We start from the raw sequence: 18,059 nt of genomic DNA, 5'->3' as shown, positions 1-18,059 counted from the left end.
AATACGAACAAGTGATATATGTACTAAAGAATCCAAGCCCCTTCACCAGCACCCAGGCATGGTTACAACAGCCACATAAGCAGCTCTTCTGTCATCAGCAAAGTTGACAAAGGAGTACGGATAAGTGCACTATCAGAAGAAACATGTTTTTAATTAACAGCAAGCTAAGAACCTGATGGGAATAAAGCAGGTTATGATCAGGCCACTGTAGAGCAGGGAACAGGACTTACTGACCTAAAATCATATCCTTGCTAGGTCCAGTTCAACCCAAGGACTTGAAGCTCTGCCTCCCCATCAGGCCCAGACCACTGACCTGTCTGGGTGGGGATCTTTCATTTCTCTTTCGGGATCTATTCCCAAAAAATATAAAGAAACATTACTTGAAGCAGAATTTGAACTTTTCTCTCCGACTCCCAAGATGTGCCCTAACTTCTGACGCATACAATTTCTCTACCACCCTCTTCTGTATTAAATCATTTATTCAAAGTTGGATAATTCAAACAAGGAAAGTCTCAAAAGAGCTGACAGTTTGCTCACTAAGGCATGTGAGCTCAAAGCTATTTTGAGCACATCATTCCTTTCTCTGATGGAAGTTACAGCGAAACCAGTTCTTTTCCACATATACAAAACAATTTCAGTTAATAAGTATTTTACAGTAATGTTTCAGAAAAAAAAAAAAGAAAAAAAATCCATGTTTTCTGAACCTTAAAATGTTCAGGTCTGTCTGGATCTGAAAGAAGATTTCAGCAAGCCATAGATCACTTCTACCAAGGACAGCTATTTCATATAGATAAACACTCTTAAGTACTGAAATGGTGGTGGTCCAAGGGCACTTCACAGGCTGACAGCACTCTCGGACCTGAGCAGGGAACCAACCCAAGACCTCCCAAACTTTTGGGAACTCTATGGAGCTCTAGTCATCTTTCTTCTCCCTCTCAAGCACAAATGTTCTCCCTCAAATTTATTTCTTCTTACCTTTACAGTTTAGGGCTTATGTGAACTTTCTCACAAGCTGATGAGCACTGGCAGTGTCCACAGCAGGTAAAATCGGGGTCAGCCTGGCCCATTATCTCTCCTCTGACAGTGATCAGCACACTCAACTCAGAGAAGGTGCAAATATATCTATGCTAATAAAACAGGGTAGTTATTTTCTCGTTCTTCACGATAAAAAATTCCTTATATTTATTTAAAGAAACTCCTATCAGACAATAAATTCTCTCATTACTTATACAAATGTATCTTTTTATCTCTTAATTCAACAATAATTAATTCAATACATTACTCATGAACTCCTATGAACATATTCAGTATGATCCTTTTCACCAGCTTTGAATTTCCCACATCCTTATTCTCCTTTATACATTGAACAGTCTATTTCACTAAACACTCTCGGTGTCTTCAGTATCGCTTCAAAGGAAGCTTTCCCAGACCTTTGACCATTTGCACCACTTACTTGTACATCATTTCCGTTTTTCAATACTACTGGTTTATTCCCTGCCTCCCCCAGGTTAGACCAGGATTAAATATTGTACCTCAAGTGAAAGTACCCATTACACTATTGGATCTCACTCCATTCTTTCTGCGTAACATTTTGTTTGCACATATGTCCATAACGATACACAGGATCTTTTTGCCCTAGGTTGAATTTGCAATGAATTAGGTGAATAATTAGAAGTATTCCCTCTAGTGGATGTTTTAATTAATTTCATCTGCAGTTAGGCTGCTTATTTATTTAGCCTGCTGCTTTCTCTCACAATACTTCTCCAGCTTTCCCTACTCTAAATAACTCTTTAAAATTCAATATTTATAATTTAAATTCCCTGATTCCTATCTCTTCAGTTGTTTCCAGCCCCAGCAGTGCTTTCCCTTTGCATCACAACTAAACAGCTATCTTTTTAAGTAAACAGTTTGAGGAAATCTGGGAAATGTCATTATAAGCTTATATTAAGGTATTCTTAGCACCAGCTGCCCGTGGCCCCAAGAGGATACCTACCCTAGCAGAACCGTTTCCATCAGAAGCACTGGCAGCAGGAGTAGCCTGGACCAGCAGACTTTACCAAAAGTCACAAAGTACACAATATGCACTGGAAAAAGTACAGGAAAAAGTACAAAGTGCCTGGAAAAATACGCTACCAGGAGAGAGCAGAATTACTGGGGCATACCAGCATGCATTGTAGCAGGTTCAAGACGAACAAGCTGAGACGCTTCTTCCCATAACACATCCCTACACTGTGGGACTTAAAACTACAAGGTGCTCTGGAAGCTAAAAGTTTACGAAAGCTCAGGAAAGAATTGAAATTCTTGGGGGGGGGAGGGGGGTCCTAAGCCATCAGGAGCTCTTTTCCTTCTGGCTAAGGAAAATTCTTGAGCCACAAACTGCAGAAGTTTGGAAGAATATACTGGGGAAGTATTGCTATAGATATGCCCTGTTCTCAGTTTTTTCAAGGTGTTTGGTATCGGCCACTGCCCATGCTCAATTTTTCTTTTAATGACAGCGTCAGTCCACCTCTTTCAAACTCTCACAGCCCTCTCGGGAAGCAGGGAATGTCTAAGGGAAAAGGAAAAAAAAAAAGTAGAGAAAACAAGTGATCTCTGGGACACCAAAGGAAATAAAAAGGAAGGAGTGTGGGGATCAAGAGATCAAAAACAAAAAGAAACAGGGAACTCGAGCAGCGCACTCCAGCAGCACCCACTGCCCATGAGATGTGTCCAAGGAGCCTGCGGCTGCTGGCCAGCGGCACGACTGGCTCAGAGGATGGAAACAGGCACCGGGATCCCATAAATCTTCTGCTTCCCAGAGGTGGGGCTCTTGGCAGGGACCTGGCCGAGGCCTGATGACTTGGCCCCAGGCACAGGCCAACGGGTGAGAAGAACCATTGGTCTGGCCCACTACGGCTCTTCGTGTGGTTCAGTGCCTCAAAAATACTCCCTTTCTTCAGCAACCTGATTTGGACTTTACACGGACAATTTGCAAACGCCTGGTTGCATTAGCTTCCAAACTTCCTCTATAAACACATGACATCTGTCTTCAGAGCCGATTTTAAAATACTGTTCACTCTTCTCTGCCTTCTCTCTTCAGTTCTCATCAACCGCAACTGCCTCCAGACTCTACAGATCTATGATAAGCCATGCACTCAAACATTTTAACAATATCAACCTAGATACGCTGAAACATTTAATTTTCCTCCATGGCAAGGAGTACAACTTGAAGAGCACACATTCTGGAGTCCTTGGTATATGCTTTCTCTTACCGCTAATACAGCACGTCTCACTGGATTGAGGGGTGCAAGGCAAAAACGAGAATGACTTTATCAATTTACAAACTTTAGCTGGCCATAAAAATATTTTCTTTGCTTCGGAAGAGTAAGACCCTATATGCAAGACTGACAAAAATCTCTTCCATGTTAACATAGTGGATGCCAAGGCAATACCTACACAAGGCCTGATTCTCATCAGGGCTTTTTCATCTCTTCTGAGGCGCATATTAAGTGACTTACTGGTTTTAAGTCACTTTCTCAGCAAAGAGATTCTCCTCACCACAGGCAGCCTTGCTTCATCCCTCACAAAAGGTCAAGCTGGAAATGAGCAGATAAGCCTGCTTTGCACAGACTGATTTTAAATGTATTAAGCCACAGGATTAGCACTTTGATAACCCACTCCACAGACCCAAAGATTGTACCAATGTCTGTTTTATAAGCTGATTTCCAATGTAAAGTTTCCTTCTGTTTCATTTGATAACTTACTCAGGTATCTCCACATTCAACTTCCTCCACAGTGTCTGCAGCTATCAGGTGTGTAATAAATGATACGCATTTCATCCAATACTTATAATCAACCTCACAGTAATAATAATCTTTTCTCTCCTCTAAATTCTTTGTACTCTTACCAGTTTTTCTCATGGGGCACCACAAACTATCTATAACATATTAGCTATAGCTGTCTTAGGCCTGTACAGAGAACGCCCGCTGACTTTCAGATCCATAATGTAATGCTATGTCAGACTATTCGCAGCTTGAATTGCCCTGTCCTTTTTAACCACGTAGCTCTGAACCGAAAAATTCACTTTGAACCTGCTACCCTGACAGTAAATTCCAACATCCTTATTGGCCTGACTGCATCATACCTTTATTCTTTCCACTGAGCATCTGGTATTTTGAATTTTTCTCCCCTGACATGCATGTAGTTTCCAATTTTACTCAACCAGTTACCATTTTATTTGGTATAAGGGTTATAACAAATCTTATCCCTTTTACGTCACTTCTGTGCTCTCCAATGTTTGCGACTTTGCTCACTTTAGGATTATCTCCAAATTCAACATCTTTACATATATTGAATAAACACTGTGCAAAAAAATAACAACCCACAAAGAGTATAAAAAAGATGAATAAAGCAGGACTTAATACGAACCCTTAAAAAATGCCACCAATGCCAAAGTCCCTTATTAATCTCTTACTACGTAACAGACTGAATTCTTCCTTGATACAATTCCAATAACTTGGCAACTAATTACAATTATAATTAAAAGCAAGGTAATACACCACACTGACGTGAAGAAAGGACAACAAATTCCTGATTACAAGCTGATCAAAAGACTTCTGAACTACTTCTAAAGCCTACTGGGTACTCTGAGTTCATGACACAGTGGGGTAGCCTACTTCTTTGCAGACCTGTAAAGAGGCGAAACACAATCTGGTCCTAAAGTACCCTTTGATGTATGCAATACAGATATGCAGGTCAGTGTAGGTGCACCGCAAAAAAATGTTTGCATGTGTTGCTTTTCTGTTACGTAAAAACGTAGCCCTAGGCTCGAATGTCATGGCCATCTCCTGTATAAGGGCAAGTGTACCTACAGCAATAGTCGGTTTTAAGGTTCAGTATGCTAGGAGAGCTAATAGTGATTCACAAAACCAGGACCAAAGATTAAAACTTATCTGAAGGTACTCTGAATAACTCTTCCCCATTTCCTTATTGCAGTTCCAATTTTGACCGTTTTACTGATTCAAGAACTAATAATATGTAAATTATTGGCAGTGAACTTCTCTAGTGTCTGGTGCCAAAGGCATTTTAAAAAGCTCTACAAAGAATACAGTCTGAATTAACTGAAACTACTGAAGAAACCATAAACAGAAATAACTATACGAAATATCATGACCATAGATTTGAAAATGCGGGGAACATTCACCAATAATGTAATAATTCTGCAACATAAAAAGACAGAATATATGAATTTCCAAATGATGCAAATTGTCCAAGCATTTTGAGGAGAAAATGTACCTAACATATTCACAAATCAAACTATGTTCTTTAACCCCACCTTCTTGAATGATGTATTGATTCAGACAATAATATTTTATATTTTTAACAAACTCTAAAACCATCCTTGGGGATAGCAAAGGTCAAAGCCTCGAAACTCTCATTAAAAAAAGCATATAGAAAGGTGCGGGAAAGTAACAGACGAGTAACTGAATGAGATAGGCATAGGTAATGTTATTTAAAATGCTCAATAGATGCACTAGAAAGAGGCCATTTGAAAAATGGTTACTGCTGTCTAACTGAGGAAAAAATGTATGAAATTAAGGGAGAATTTTTCTTCATTAAAAATTTAAAATTTACTCCCTTCTAGCTACTTTACATGTCTTGTCTGTCTAGTGTGTTTGATACTTTGCCTAATTCATTTATTATTTGCTTTAAACTATTTCTTACCCAGATTTACTTGCCAAATTAATTTTCATGTACTTATCTACCAAAACAGCTGTAAATTTCAATTAATAGATTTGATTAGTGCACCATCCTTTAGATGACAGTTATTTAAAATTCTTCAAACGTTTCTTGGATATGTGCACCAAAAGTCTGGCTTTTATTCAAATACTTGGTACAAGGGACCACTGCACTGGCCTCACTTAACCTGTCCTTGACATTCACTATTTAGCACCGTTCATGCCAACAATTTCAGTTTCCAGGAGAGAATGATTTTCTTCTCCAGTAAAAGCTGTTGTATCAGATAATCAAATTATTTAAAGCAGGAAGTCCTGACTTGAACTCCATCTATGCACAGCTGCCTACACGAGGAAGCCATGATTCAATTTTGCCCTCACAAAAACTGTAATCTAAATGGGCACTAAGCTATGCTTCGTGCTCTTTTACATGACATGATTGAGGCTGAAAGGATCAACAAACAAAACCTCTTTGCTGTCCAACAGAATACAACCATTTCGGAGCACAGTGATTTCATGCGGTTGTCAGAAGCCGTAAGTGGATAAACCACCTAATGAAACACACAAGTGGTATAAACATCAGAAATATCCTTTAAGTCGATTCAAAACAAATAACTTAGATGTTCTCGGTAATTACCTAAATATATTAACAAAAAGCAAACAGGCTTCTCACCTGTGGTAAATGTAATTGGAGCCCCTCACTAGGAATGGGCTGTCGAGATGGAGTCTGGTCCAGCTGCATGTTAAATAAGGATGCCAGAGCTGACTGAGCAGCCCGAGCTTTTGCGAGCTTTTTATTCCTTCCTGATCCTTCAAAAGTTTGACCATCCACCGCCACTGCCATGACAAAGTTTTTAGCATGGCTTTCCCCGCTTTCTGAGAGAAACTCATACTTCAGCCCTGGCCGCAGCTCGTTCAAGATCATTACAGGGTTCTTTCCACTTGTGGATGGATATGGTGATGGTGCAGGGAGAGGTGACTGCATAAGACTACTAGTTACAGTAGATGCCGACAAACCGTAGTCCCCACTAGAGCTAAAGGATCCATCTCCATTGGACCCTAAATAAAAGGAAGCATCGGAAGGAACTGGAGTTTCAAATCCATTGAAAAGTGTGTCTGGAAAGTCTGCTTGGTCAGATGTAAAGTCTGTGTTCACGGACAGAGTCCTCCCCATTGCTAAATGTGCTTCAGACGCGTTTGGAAACTGCACAAAAGACCGCAGAGCCTTCTCAGCGGCATGGAGCTTTGCTTTCTTTTTTGTAGGGCCAGACCCCTCAAATACCTGTCCATTAACTTCGACTGCCATCACAAACATAGGGGCATGAACCGGACCTGTCTGGGACAGAAGTTTGTACTGTAAACCAGGTTTTATCTCATTAAGTTGCATCAGAGCATTCTTTGGCAAAACAGGGCCCGGTGTTTTCTTCCTCTTCTTGGGGCGAAATTTGGAGTGGCCATTGTTGCCCTCCTCCAAAGGACGCTTTCTGCTGCTGCTGCTACCACCATTGGAGAGCTGAGTCCCCTCCCCGGTGCCTTGCACACTGCCATCCTTAGGGGGAACGTTGTCCATGTTGCGGTTTTCTTTAACATCAGTGCTGCTTGAACCTGTGGTGCCCAGAAAGAGTAACTTACAATGCCTTCGTTGCAGGATCTTGTAAATGCAAAATTTATAGATTCCTTTATCTATCTTTGTAACTGGTTAAGTGATGTGTGCTCACAGGCTACAGTTTCTGCAGTGCAAATGGAGAACTATATCTCTTAAGAATTCAAGAACTAACACATTCAAGAGTGATTTGCGAACTATGCATTTGATATATTTCTACAGCAATAGAACACTGAGGCTTTTATTTTGCATTCAAATCACACTGGAACAAAACTTTTACTCATAAATTATGTTTGGCCTGAAAAATGCTTCAGAGCAGAAATATAATTTAACCTTTTAGAGCAGAAATATAATTTAACCTATTTGCAACATACACCTATAAAACAAAAAATTACTACCAGTAAAATAAAAACAGATGCTGAAGACCAATACTAGGAAATTGATATTTAATTCTTTTGCTTTACTCTCATTTTATTCCTGGTGCAGTTTTTCTTCAGCGGTTTTATTTGCTCAAATTGAGAAATGACATAAATAAAATCTGAGTCATGAAAAATTAAGTTCTTTTGTAGGCACCTTGACCAAAAAGTGCATCAATATTCTTATGCTTCTCTTTAGCTACTACAGATTCTGCATTCAATTCTTTTCAATATTCTTCCTCAATGTTCAATTTCACCATAATTTGCTACAGAAACTAGGGCTGCCTACTTTCTCAGTAGTGACCGAGTTCCTGCCGCACGGCAGCAACAAGAATGATTTAATTCGGGCAAAACCCACAACAGAGCAGAATCTGACCTTTGAACAGCCTGAACCAATTTGCACTGAATCCAAACACATACTCATCTTTTCTGTGCATCAAAATGGCTCTTGAATAAGGCTGTAAGGATGCAGTGCAATGTAGAGTAAAAAGAGATAAACTTAGCTTCAGCTTCTCTCTCGATAGGTGGTCTTAGATTTTGAACTAAAATTTGACACAGATGTATTCCATCTTTCCTCAGAAAAACAGCTGTAAAAAACTCTATGCTTGGGTTAGGCTGTGTCACAAGACTATAGGTTTGCGCACAGCCAACTATTGAGAAATACTATATTTGTTATTTACATGCAATTTTGCAATTCCTTGCAAAGTAAAGAGCAACTATATTTCAAAGTGATAAAACCAAAGATCATAATGATAAAGATCCTCTAATAAGACTATACGGAACACCGAGAAGTGTGACAAATGCTGCGTAATCACAATGATTATATCTTTAATGGAAAAGCAATGTGACATCGTTATATTAATTTCATGATTTACTTCCTAAAGCAGAAAGTTTGAAGAATGATGTCACACGTATATTCTAAGAATTATTTTGCTACAACTGCAAAGACCTCAGTTTAACCCTGCAAATAAACTACTAAAATGAATTATTTGTGCTTTATATTGGCATACACAAGTGAAAAGGCAAATTTAGTAGGTCAAGTGTTTCCGACTCTTCTGTTCCAGGACTTCAAAATATCTAGTACTATACATCCAAAGTGATAACAGGGGATAAATATTAATCAAACTTAGAGCAAACCAAGGTGGAAATTCTTTTTCACAGTGATGAATTTCCAAAACACTATAAACTTTCCCTAAGAATAACTAAAGTGCACACACCACTTCGCCCAGGTTACAAAGCTGATGGAATGGTTACTAAATTTTCATTTATAACATCCTCCAGCAAAAGCTCGATAGGTTACTCCTTTCGGTGCTCAAAGAGAGAGAGAGAGAGAGAAGAAAATCAAAAGAAAAAGCCAAAGTAGGAACACATTTTGTTACATCATGATGGCATAACAAAGAATTGCATAGTAATGAATATTAAATTCAAATCAATATTTCAAATTGAAACTGAAACACTAAATATTCTAAAGTGCTTCATCACTAGAAATGCCCTTACTTTAATACTTTAATAATTATTTGTAGTAGTGTTCAACCACAAATTATATTGTCTGCTGAATGAATACTATAGGACCACAACAGCCAATATAGAGTGTTCATGCATGAACATTTTTTATTGTACTGTACTGTATTCTTTATTGTATTTTTAAAACTTTGCTTACAGTGAGTTTCTTACCTGAAGCTGTAATCTCTAAAAATTATATCTTATCCAAAACCACATTTTTGGAACATTGTTCTTATTAGTTGCATCAGGAGTTTGCTATCAAACAATATATCTTCCAGGCTAAATGGAAATCATTCAGTTAACGCTCCCTAATAGTCTCCATTTGTATCTTTCTTTTTTTATTAAGACTACTAACAATAGGACCAATGTCTGTGGAAAACAGAAAAGGAAAACATGAATTGAATATATGCCAACTGAAACTTAAAAATAGGAATTTGTATGTAGTACAGCAGCTGGAGGAACGATTAAATCCATTTCACTACACAGGCAATGGAAATGATGTCTTGTCAAAGAGGTGGGATTTGCAGGGAGCAGGAAAGAAACTTGCACACTTACCTGGTCTCAGGAAAAAAAAAAAAAAAAAAGGAAGGGAAAAAAACTACTCCTTGCCTGTGAGCTACGAGGCACAGGAGCTTTGGAGAACCTGCAGGGTGGAAGAAACTAGGAGAAAGAAATCCAGTAGGGAGCTAGCAGCTCGAGGCAAAACTAGCCTCGAGGCTATGAGAGAAAGCAAGCTTGCACAGCACAGAGGAGATCCAAATCCAAGCCTTGGATGCGACGGAAAGGACTGATTCCATGAGAATCAGAAGGGACTCTGATTTGTTTCAAACCACAAAGTCACCAAAAATCATGGGACTGGAAGAAAGGACAAAAACAGCTAGAACGAGGGTGAAGATTTGCTTTCGATCCTTTTCCTTAGCCTGTCTTGCCCAGCAGTTTTGAGTTCCCCTAGTTATCTTAGAACTGAAGAACAGCTGACAGACTAGTCAAAAAGTAAGATTTACTGCCACCACCTGTTAGGGAGGAAGTCAGAGAGAAGTCATCTTGTTCACTCCTTTTCCATATTCCAAAGTCCAACAACTCCTCCAACCCAGCCCTTCCCCACCGTTCAGAAATGGCTCTCTCTTTTCAAGGCCTCTCAATCCAGCACAAAACTGAAGAATGGCCTTGCTAACTCACATTCATCCAGCCCAATACCCCACGTCTGACAAAGGCCAAAAGCAGACACCAAGAGACAGGTATGAAAGCAGAGCAAAGACATAGTGATACTTCCCTAGAACAAGCTCTCAGCCTGCAGTGAGCTGCAGCTTTGGGGTGTCTTCAGAGAGAGCGGTAGGGTGCCTCTGATGGGTTTTTCTTCCATTAATTTTTTTAATCACTTTTCAGGACCATGTAAACTGCTTTAGCATCCGCAACGTCTTGGGCAATGAGTCGCTCTGTTTCATTATATGTTGCATGAAAACATCTCCCAGGGCTTGTTCTGAACCCACCATCTGCTATCAATATTACATGAACACCCCATGCTGCTCATGATTTTATAGATCTATCATATTACAAGCTTGTCCGCCCTTCTCATACTGAAGAACTCTAATTTGTACTTAATTCATTCAGTTCTCCCTTTAGTTCTTCTCACTGCATCTCTTTATTTTCACTATGTGCTTCTTGACATGGGAGAAGGAGCCCCACAGATGGTAGTGAAGAAGTGGATGCACTGTGGATGCACCCTTCTTGCAATTTTTGTTTTGTTTTGGCAACACTGTTTTAGAGTCCAGAAGCTCTCAGCAGTCTTTTGCTCACTTCAAAGAAAATAAGGTAGGGGCAGCCTCACCCCTGAAAGCTCTCACTGACTTAGGATCCCGTCAGAACTCTAGTTAAGGACAGCAGTAGTCAAAGGGAATAACATTTCATTGCTCCAAAGCAGGACTCATGGAAGATGTGAACTGCTCCATGTTTACTCTAGAAGCCAGCTCTGCTCTTTTCAAGTTCTGTCAGTCTGATTCGAAGACCAGTATTAAGGCTTTTGCTGCTGATATCATAGCTTTCAACAAAATAACAGGTAAAATAAGGCAAGAAACCTAGAACTGTAAAAGCTAAAACACTATTAGCAATGCATAGGAGAGAGCTGGCAGGAGAAAAATTTACAATCTGAACTATACAAAAATCTCTGCATTCAGTAAGGGATGTTTTTCTTTTTTCTTTTTTTTTTTAAAGCTTTTATTGTGGTTGACAAGTGACCATATGTTATCTTCATATGTCTTGCTTTTGTAAGGTCATAGAGCTTTCAGTGGCTCTTCTAACAAACACAAAAGCCAAAAATGTTTGAGAGAGACCAATTCTAGTTTTTAAATATGTTTTCAAATCTTCAGAAGTAATGAATACTTTGGAGAATCCTTTGAAGTCAGTTACAACTGTTGTGTACCCAACCTTTTAAAGCAGTGTAAATACAGATATAAACACCTGACAATAGGATCCAGCTCTTTAAAATGTTAACACTACCTTTAACTCGAGAATAAGACATTTTTTCTAAGACCAGTTTATTCTCCAGACACTGAAAATAGTTGGCAGTTTGGACTAGAGATTTCACTGATGTCTACAGAAGCCGCCTTGGCAAAAATCATTTCTGACAGCATCACATGCTGACATCTTCAGTGGAAGAAATAAAATCTGCCACCGAAACATTTTGTTTCCAGATATTTACTAAGCTGAGCGCATTCTTAAAAAGAAAGATGAATAAAAACTTTTATGCTAGTAAAGAAACAGTCTATCTAAGTGCGCTGGGGTTTTTTATTTGTTTTTTTTCCTGTAATTAAAAATGCCTCTAAGTAAGATGCTTTATCCACTGGGGAATTTCCCTTACTTGCTGAGAGATAACATTCGCCCCACTCTCTGTCTCTCTGATATGGAGTACACTTAATTAAATTTAGATGACTCTTAGCTGAAACACAGTGGGAAGCATGTTTCTACCTACCCTGTATACTGCTGCGTTCATTTACTGGCTTGGGGAAATTATCTAGAAGTCATTTTTTCCATATAAAACACAGGTAGAGCAAAATCATGTGATTTCTTGCAAGACTCTTTTTAGAAAAAAAATATGGGAAACATAATCAAAGAAACGGTCAATGCAGCCACTTGCTAGTATCCCAAGTGTTCTGCAAAATCCACCACTTCTCCCTTCCCCATAAGGTAATGGATAAGAATGGGCCAAAATGTGAATTTATGTCAAGCAAATTATTTACTTCTTTTGTACTGATGCGACTACAAGGGTATCTGATTCGACACTGAGCTAATATCTCGAGATAACTCTTACAAGAGATTCCTAGGACACTCAGAATGCTGCAAAAATACCTGTAACGCCAAGCAACAGAAAACTCTAAATCTCTTGCTACATCTTCTCTACGTTCAACAGGTAGAAGAGAAGGAGAAGGTACTTAAAACCTGCAGTCTGAAAAATTGTATTTTCTCAAGGGCGTAATGTCATCACTGCCTTAAATTTGTGCAGAACGAACACAATTTGAATTCTAGCTTCTGCAGAGAAATTCTAACTTTGTAACTACAATCTACAAATATTGCCTATGTCCACCTTCTTTTCCTTATGATACTTCAAAAAACAAGGAGCTACATAAAATAATACAAGTTTTAATAGCCAGCTTCTGATACCATACTTTGCAATTTCAAAGGATATAAAAATATAGCAAGAGTTAAAATAGAAAAATCTTTGCACAAATCAAGGGTGGCATACTTAAGAATTACAATTTCTCCCACAAATTTGGTAACTTTAACATTTCAAATTCATGTTATTTGTGTGGACATACAGATGCACGAGAGCCTTCTTACACCTTCACTTACATGGGCTCATCCAAGTAGATGTTGTTATTTTAGCTTCCCTTAGAAAATATGGTACAGAAAAGGCATCTCAAAATGTGCTTTCGGGAGACAGCTACGCTTTCACAAAGGCATGCCCTAAACATGCAACCAACTCCATGGAGGCAGACTCCTAACAAGATAAAAAGTTCAATAAATTCAAACAGTTTCTCATCGTAATGCACAAACATTAAAAAAAAAACAAAATAAAATAAAAAACCAAAACCAAAAAAAACACCCCCCCAAAAAACCAAAAAACATAGAAGTAGACAAAAACTAAATATTTTTTATGAAGATATTTACAGAATGTCTCTGTCAAAGAGATTCTATTTTTTTCAGCTCAGCAAGGCACCTTTTATTCATGCTCAGATTTACTCCTCACTGGGACATAGCATGTTTTATCTGACAATTATCTTCAAATTATGTGAATTATCCAACTACATCTCTCACTTTTCTGAAGTCCTCCACAAGGAGGCCACTTTTACAAATAGCTAATATGTTCTTAGCATACATGTGAAGTAATTTCTTTTATAGCAAAAAGAAAGTGGTAGCAGACATATTCCAGGCAAGATCACAGAAATCCAACATCTTTATTTCCCAGTAAAAATGTGCTGTAGCTTCTTCAAACTGAATTGCAACTGTTCTCTTCTAATGCCTCCTATACTGTTGGGCTTCATAAACTTTGTGAGAGATGCAGCATTTAGCCGTTGTCATTCAGAGGGAAGAAGCACAGGTTTGTTATTACATCATCCTACAATAATTTACAGTCAGGCATAGCACATAAGCATAGCAGCAACAAAACATTTCTCTCATTCACATACACAAAAAAAAAAAAAAATCAATCAGTAGTTGAAAGGCCAAAAATCTTTAAAATATTTTTAATAATATTTTTGTGAGAACATTTTTCTCTGTAAGTTATTGGATCTTCAATTCAACCACAGGGCTAGCAATCTCACAGCACTTCACCAAGGTACTGTCATTAAGATGGTCCCTATGTTTGACTATTTTTGTGCCTAAACATATATTTAAACACCTCACTAGGCCAGGGTTGGAACAATTAGCTGTCTAACGAGAACAATCAGACATTCAAGATACGTGGTGAGCTGAGCACTGTGATTTTCCTAGTTCCTTCTTTTGCTTTTCTTTCTTCCATTTCTGCTTTCCCCCCACTTATTTCATGTAATTTGATTCGGTCTCCTTCATTTCTCCCTTCTCTCTCTGGACCCCTCTCCGGACCTCTAACTGGACTCTAACCCTTAACATTTGCACTTCCAGTATTACTCCTTCTTCTAGACTGCTTTTCTTCTTCCAGTGGCCTGTTCTTACCTCTCCATCAGGATGAAAGCTGTGCTGACAGAACACCGAGATATCTTTCACTGCGTAATAAACACCATTGGCAGACAAGCAAATCACAAACAGTACAGTTATTCAAGGTGAAAAAGCCCAGGAAGCCCAGACTGATGCGAGCCACCATTAGTAGGGTTTGTGCACTATGGACTACAGAAATTGTCGAGTCTTCAACATATTTGCTTGATGCGTTGCAGAGATTTGGGGCAGGCCTCTAACCTTTCAAATCAGTATTCTTCCCTCTTCATCTTATGTCATCAGGATCTTTATTTCCATCAAGCCTCATAATGACCTGCCTACTAAAACTGCACAAAAGGCTCTCATCTTGATAGAAAACCTCGCACAAAATCTGCTCTTGGCTCTTGAACTAATGCAGCCTAGCTCAAGGACAGGGTGACCTGCAACGTTACTTGCGGGTCTTTTGGGAGGTGAGGAATTTGCAGAAGAGCAGCCAGAAAGCCGTGAGACGCAATACACAGTCAGGGCACAGAAAGAGTTTTCTGCGCTACCTATGCTAGCACAGTGGGATGCGTCAATCCCATACGTGGGATATCAGTGCAGTATACCAAACTGTTTAATCAATGTGAGAAAACTGTCATCGTTATTTCGTTGCCCGTTCAAAGCAGGAACAGTCAAGTTAAGAAACTACAGACTATTTTGAAATATAAATATTTTGCATGATTAGACAAGTGTTGGAATAAAAATATGAAACACATAGAGTAACCGGATTAGTATATAACCATATGTATTTAAAAGTTTTTTAGTGCAAAAGCTCTGATTCATTCTTCTACAACATATTTAAAACATTCAGAGAAACTGTTTTAATTTGTGCTTACAAAGTTTCTTCATAGTCGCCCGCTGTGCTAGTGAGAGAAAGTCACCTTCAAAAATGATTACGTAAATTATTACTGTGTAAATAAACACATCTTACTCATGTTTTCTTCATCGTCTACATCCATTGTGAAATATTTTTGCTGGTTTCTTGGCTGGCGGAGACTGCTTCTGTCTGGAAAATAGAGAATGGGGTTTTTAAGCTTTCATGTGCCAACATACAAGCTAAAGTGACCAATCTGCTTTAGCATCAGCAGGCCTGGGCACTAGCTTTGCTCAGGGCTGACCATATGCTTTTCTCAAGCACCTCATGCTTTTCTCACGGACAGCTCATTCTTTGCATAACCTTTTCCAGCAGTTCGTATTTCTGTAGCTGGGGTGCAGTCTGCAGAACTGCACATTCTGCAACTTATGCATTTTTGCTTTTTCCTATGACAGATCACAATATTTTTAATCCAAAAGTGTATATATAGACACATATCAGAAGTACAACAGTAAATAAATCACGTTATCTCACCACAAACACAACTTTTCTTTAACAACTATTGCAGATAACTTCTAGAGTCAGCAGTTTGTTTGTGACAGTGACTTTAGAACTAGTTAAATGAAGAAATGCTCTTCCCGCAGTGAAGCAGCAAGACGTCTCAAGGTAAACACAATGTCAAATCCACTCTGCACATAAAAACACAGTTCAAGCAGTCAGTACAATGAAGATGCAGTCATTTACCCAGCACCACTCTGATGAACGCCTGCTTGGTTTGGTCTGGTCTGTGTTGGTTAAATCTTTTATTCATAAAAGCAGCCTTTGATTCAAGATCCCTTCTAAAACTGGGCTGCTCAGCAACAGCTGTAAGATATAGCCCCATATGAGGTGAAGGAAGCATAGACAATGTTATCCACTCTCCATGTGGATTGTCCCCATTTTCTCAATATTAACTGTAACGTTCAGACTAAATTACACAGAAACTATCTGGTTGCAGAGGAAAAGGTTTTCATTAATCACGAGTATTTTCTCTCATTTTGACAAGAGCGTCTAATCTAAGAATTTGCTAGAGAGTGGGAGTAGGTGGTAATCTTTAGGTAACACGTTTCGGTCTTGGAGGGGAATATAAGCATCTGACAAGCAAACCATGTAATCTGTTCAGTATTTTGCCAGTCTGCTGAAGTTTGTGTGCATCTGCCTCTTAGCATTTCTAAAGTATTAGCAGCTAAATCCTGTGCGCTCTACACGCTGCACTGCATTATTGTTCTTTTTATGATGCATTTATTTTCTGCTGATTCTTTACCATAACTGCTTGGAAAGTATTTGAAGAGAGAATTGTACTGTGCAAAGGCAAAATAATTCTGTGATAATCTAGCCATTCTCCGTAAAATGTAAAGGCCTCACTTGCAAAGATATTAGCACCTGTAGGTTCTTGTAGAGCCAGTAAGCTCCTTTCAACTCAAGCAGGTGATCTTTTCTTCACAGATTCTCCACTGCTCTTCCCTCTCTGTAACAACAGATCTTTTGTTAAAAGTTTGTGTCTGTACATCTTTCAGGCAAGGTTTTGGGTTAGGTACTGTCTGCTGACTCATGAAATTATGACATTGGAGCAATTACCTGGAAAGAAAACAAACGGTGAAACCACGAACCAAGCTTGCAACTGGAAGGGACAGGGAGAAATAGTCAGGATGCACAGGTCATCTGTGCCCAAAAAAGGGGAACACTGGAAGGCACGTGGCATAAAAGACACAGCTTGGTTTTATGCTATTGTAGGGGTTGGCACAACTGATAACTGGGCTCATTATAAAGATCATCAGGAGAAAGAGGCGGCTTAGGTGGAAACCCTAGTAAAGCATGCTATTGTAAGACACTGATCAAATGAGTAGCTCTGTGAGCAGCTGAACTCAGGAAACCTGGCTGCCTCTGGCTCTGGCCCTCCTGGCACGATTGCCTCGCGTCTCAGCAGCTTCACTTTGGCAGGACTGCCTCGTGCCTCAGCAGCTTCAGCTGAAGGTCTCCCCACAGCAGGACTTTCATAACACTTCTTTCCAACGGGAATGCTATGATGTTAAACACCACATTTGGACTCACTGCAGCCCCAGGGATTTTCTGTTTATGTATTGTTCAATACCCAATTTAGAGTGACGTATTTGCTCAATTATGTTGTTTCGCTCTTATTACAGCCTCTCTGTCATTGGGGACACACATCTACGTCTCTTTCTTCCATTTATCTGTCAACCTTAATGAAATGCTTAGCAATTTCATACCTGAGACTCCTTTCAGTGTCAACATTGGTGGAAATCAGACAACAGTCTCAACACGTACTGAGAGGAAGGACCCATATAAATCAATATGGTCACTTGGTAGGGCTGATGCAATATAAAAAAATGTGGTTTAATATAACCGGCTTCATAACAATGAATTTTTTTCCAGTTCTTTTCCCATTTCTTGTGGGAAAATTTAGCTTTTATTCCATTTCACATTAACATTAACACAGTACTGAGCTTTAGCTAGTTAAAAAAAAATGTAGAACTTTACATTCAAGTTGTTTTTAAGTCAAGGATTGCCAGAAGTACCTAGGCATTCCACCCACATTTATCATCTTAGTAGACACGTCATGCAAAGCACAGCAAATCCAGAGTGCAGACCTAAATGCCAAATATATTAAACTGTGTTGCTTTAAAAAACAAACAAACCCAGTTTATGTTATCTGTGCTAACATTAAAAAAGAAAACCACCAAGGAAAACAAAACAAAAAACTTCCATCCAAGAATGAAAGATAATATGTAGGGATACTGAAA

At 39.0% G+C, this 18,059-nt stretch overlaps 1 protein-coding gene across 8 annotated transcripts in view; it reads right to left on the bottom strand.

Annotated features, from left to right (window-relative positions):
- The window catches only part of ADARB1 (adenosine deaminase RNA specific B1), a 116,611-nt gene that overhangs the window by 45,605 nt on the left and 52,947 nt on the right, over positions 1-18,059 (bottom strand). For 3 of the 8 annotated variants that reach the window (XM_068947686.1, XM_068947685.1, XM_068947687.1), the window contains exons 3-4: positions 15,376-15,450; positions 6,388-7,319 (exon numbers count right to left, since the gene is read on the bottom strand). In XM_068947686.1, the coding sequence (XP_068803787.1) occupies positions 6,388-7,319; positions 15,376-15,403 (960 nt within the window). In that variant the 5' untranslated portion in view covers positions 15,404-15,450. Of the gene's footprint in view, positions 1-6,387; positions 7,368-8,950; positions 9,045-9,407; positions 9,606-13,082; positions 13,231-15,375; positions 15,451-15,792; positions 15,948-16,680; positions 17,314-18,059 lie in introns of those variants that run through there. The other 5 variants (XM_068947691.1, XM_068947689.1, XM_068947690.1 and 2 more) reach the window with 5 other exon arrangements.

Source organism: Struthio camelus, chromosome 6 (genome assembly GCF_040807025.1).
Source record: "Struthio camelus isolate bStrCam1 chromosome 6, bStrCam1.hap1, whole genome shotgun sequence".
Lineage (NCBI taxonomy): Eukaryota > Metazoa > Chordata > Aves > Struthioniformes > Struthionidae > Struthio > Struthio camelus.
This window is presented reverse-complemented; position numbering and strand designations above follow the sequence as displayed.